This window comes from Egretta garzetta, unplaced genomic scaffold, assembly GCF_000687185.1.
Source record: "Egretta garzetta isolate BGI_Z169 unplaced genomic scaffold, ASM68718v1 scaffold7, whole genome shotgun sequence".
Taxonomy (NCBI): domain Eukaryota; kingdom Metazoa; phylum Chordata; class Aves; order Pelecaniformes; family Ardeidae; genus Egretta; species Egretta garzetta.
The window spans coordinates 520,581-524,265 of NW_009260350.1; the positions used below are offsets into that span (position 1 = coordinate 520,581).

The 3,685-nt window shown below is 45.7% G+C and overlaps 1 protein-coding gene across 1 annotated transcript; it reads right to left on the bottom strand.

Annotated features, from left to right (window-relative positions):
* Nucleotides 1-2,439: 2,439 nt before the first annotated feature.
* On the bottom strand, nt 2,440-3,458 carry LOC104129896 (cytochrome c oxidase subunit 6A1, mitochondrial; the record flags this gene model as incomplete). The annotated part of the gene is made up of 2 exons (XM_035898355.1): nt 2,440-2,708; nt 3,306-3,458. Coding segments are annotated over 2 exons (240 nt in total), but the record flags the coding sequence as incomplete, so codon positions are not given.
* Between the last annotated feature and the right edge of the window lie 227 nt (nt 3,459-3,685).

Sequence of the window (3,685 nt, forward strand, 5' to 3'; positions counted from 1 at the left end):
GGGCCCAAGCAAAGGAAAAACTGAAAACTCCTCTTGACCTCAACTGTATGGGGGGAGTCAAAGCTCCTCTTGACCTCAACTGTATGGATGGCGTTGCTAATATGAGCCTTTGGACTAAGCAACATCACCAGATGTACGACTCGATACCACCTGGATGAGACCTTTGTCAAGCTGCTTTCTAGGAAGCGAGCAATCTTTGCTGCTTGTAAAAACAAACAGCCACCAAAAAAAAAAAAAAAAAAAAGGAAAGGAAAAAGACTGGATCATGTGGTAACTACTGCCTCCTTTTCAATGAATTTTGGTGGTGGTTCAGCGTCTAACTGCGTGAAAAGCCGTTTGAACTAACTTCCTATTGAATGTACTCTATAACGGTATAATGCTTATTAGAGTGGGCTGAGGTAGTTGCTTTGTGACCAATTTCTCTTGCTTATTTATATAACACTTGAAAGTGTTTAAAAAGAGTGTGAAGGAGGTTGATTTACTTTGTTTTGTCTCTATGCTGCTGAATTTTGGTGGAAGAAGTTTTAGATGATTCTGAATGCTGAGGGGCTAAAGCATTGTTTTGTATCGGGGACAGAGATGGTATAAAAGCACTCTATTGGACCTGCAATAACTTAGCTAAAATAAATATAACCAGGTTATATTTTGTTCAAGTAGATAACTGTCCAGTAGAGTCTGATTGTCACCTCTAGGAGGGACGGAGGTGGCCTGCAACAGAAGCTGAAGAGGACACTTTTAATGCAGAGGCTAATTCTTCAGCCCTTTCTGAGGTACTGAAACAATCCCAAATGTGAATTCTCTCTCCTTTAGCATTACACATCCCTGCAGTAACACTGCAGCGCAGCCCCGGCCGTCCTTTTCCGTGCTAGCACAAAGCGCCGGGCTGGCCGCAATTGCTCACTCTGGTTTGTGGTAATTAAAGCGGGTATTGAAGGAGGGAATCGTTGGGTAATGTTGAAAGTCCCAGCTGCCGCTTGGGGATCTCACCTGCTCATGAAGCTGCTCCTGAACTGTGTGTACAGGTGTACTTTACACCTAGGAAAGCAAACGGAAGTTACTTGTGCTGGCTTGTAAACTGCAGAAACGCTTGTGGCAACTAGAAAAAGGGCATTTGGAAGAGAAGCATGGGATCAGGATCCATTCTGTCCAGTGGCCCTGTGAGCACTGTGGCAAGGGAGGGGGAGATTTCCATTGATCCTCATACAGGGATGGGCAAGAGTTGTCCCCTCTCATTACACCAGCATGGGTGAAAGAGTAAAAAGTACGATGGTCTAAGGACAAAAAAGAAGTCAACTACGTACAGTTTGCTTTTCTATGATCTTCATGTAGGAATAAATGTAGTACAATTAATGTCAGTTAGCTTTAAAACAGCTGTGTCTATTAGTGCCTTATTCTGTGCTTTTAACGCAGAAAAGCTTGTCTTAGCAGTCATTTTACGAGTTAAGCGAATGAAATAAATTGCAATGAAGCTTGGGGAAGGGTGTCCCCGTAGTACCCACTTTTGAGATTCTCGCTGCATCGTTCCTTTCGTCCTGATGCATGATTTTGATCCTTTGGCCCTGATGCATCATTCCATCATCCTGATGCATGGATGCATCATTCCTTTCAGCAGCAAGATGCCAAGTCAGCTGCTGCATTCTTCCTTTTGGGAAAAATGATATTAATGACAGCTAAGACATAGCTCGCTCCTTCATACCATGCAAAAAAATACAGAAGTTGCAGAAGGAATTGGAAAACGGTTGACTTGCAGAGAGGAAAACCCTCAGAATTAATACTGTACTGGAACAAACTCAGGGCTTTAGAATTTGCTGTTAACTGTGGAAGGTAATTAAGTTCTTCGAGGTTAAGAAGCTTCCATGTGACACAGTATACATTATACAGATGTATGCAGTGGAGCAAAAATTGTGTTTTCATTTGTAACAGCTGTGTGAGAGACTTTGTACAACCAGACTGCAGCTTTATGAAAAGCGGAGTTGTGAGCAATGTACATGCTAATACACCAGAAAATCTGAGCGCTGAAGATTAACATTGTGAAGACACACAGAGTTTAATTATTAAACATCTTTCCTGCCACTCCCTCTCCCAGAAGGGGCTAAGAGAAAATTGCCTTCATGACTGTTACTTATATATTGTGATGGCTGATTATGGAGAACGTGCTTCAGTATATATTGAATTTTAATCTACAGTATTAGCCTGATACCTGTTCATCTGGCTGTGAGCTGAGGGTTTACAGCAATCAGTTAAACCAGAAATGAAGAACATGAAATTGAGCAGTGTACTATAGTGGGTGTGTTCCTGTTAGCGTTATCAGATTCAGGAGCGGGTATGAACCCTCAGGCAGTCAAACCCCTCTGCTTCCTGTGGGAAGCCTCAATGTTTTAAGCAAATGCTGAACTAAAGAACTAAGGGTTCAGATTAACAAAAAAGTCAGATCCTGAATTCGAGTTCAGAGTTGTTTATTTAAAGGACCTCTACACAAGTACAGACAGAGGCCACAATGCCATTGAGCTTCATCGTAGAAGGAATGTGGTTTCTTAAATGATGGTTCCCTAAACGATGGTCCCCACGCAGCATTCTGGTCCAAGACTGGAAGAGCCAAAGTTCTGGCTGTGGTCAGGATCTTAGTTTTCATCTTCATAACCGGTTGGGAGAGCATTAACGTGGGGGTTGTGGAATAGAGTTTTGTTCCCGTCACCCCAGGGGAAAGGCTGTTGAAAGAAGACAGAAAATAAGTCAGTGGGAGCTAACTGGACGGTCTCTGCAGCGTCGGAGATCGACAGCAACATGGACTCAAATGTCACACAGCCTGACAAGCTGATGAATGAAGCAAATTGGTATCTGTTCTGTAGGAAGCAAAGAGCTGGAAAACAATCTCCCTTAGCGAGGAGCCGCTGTCTCTGGGCAACATGATCTTTGCTCTTGCTTAAACATCAACTGTGCTATACTATGAGGATCCCAGTGTTGAGAATTTGGGATCTCCTTTGTTAGCTTTTAGATCTGTATTAGTTTAAGGCAAGCACAGCAGCTCTCGGACTGTGACCTTTTTCAGAAAGACATTAGCAGGACTACTTGAGGGTGGAAAGGCCTGTGAATACCAGGGGTACTGAATACCCGGGGTGCTTCCATCTGAGCTGTGAGAAACTCTTTTGCTGCCTCAGAAACAAAGCCATGAGTTAAGATGATGGCTACGTACGCAGCACCTCCTGTAGCAGACAAGAGAGCAAGAGAGACGCTGTCGTAATCTCAGGTGAAGCTCTGCAATCACGGGAAATAAGAGGGCCTTGAAACAGAGCACGCCAACATACCTTGGTCCTGATCCGGAGGTGAGCGTAAGGCACGAACTCGGGCCGCTCGTGCTCGTGATGTGCTTTCAGGTAGCAGTTCAGCATGCAAACGCCGACCCCGGGCAGGGCCACGACATAGCTCAGGAGCTTCCACAGCCGGGCTAGGAGGAAGCGTTACACGAATCAGAACAACAGTCGCCGTCTACGTTAGCGTTAAGTGACCCGCGAGCACGTTAACTGCAGTCAGTGCGCTAACGAGGCGTTACGCTCCGCGTCCCTCAGCGGAGCGCGGGCCTCCTCCCCGTTCTCAACGCGGAGAAGCGAGCGCCCCCCTCTCGCGGGGATCCTGGGCTCTCCCGTGCAGACGGCCGCCCCTCGCCAGGGCTCGCACCGCCGGGGCC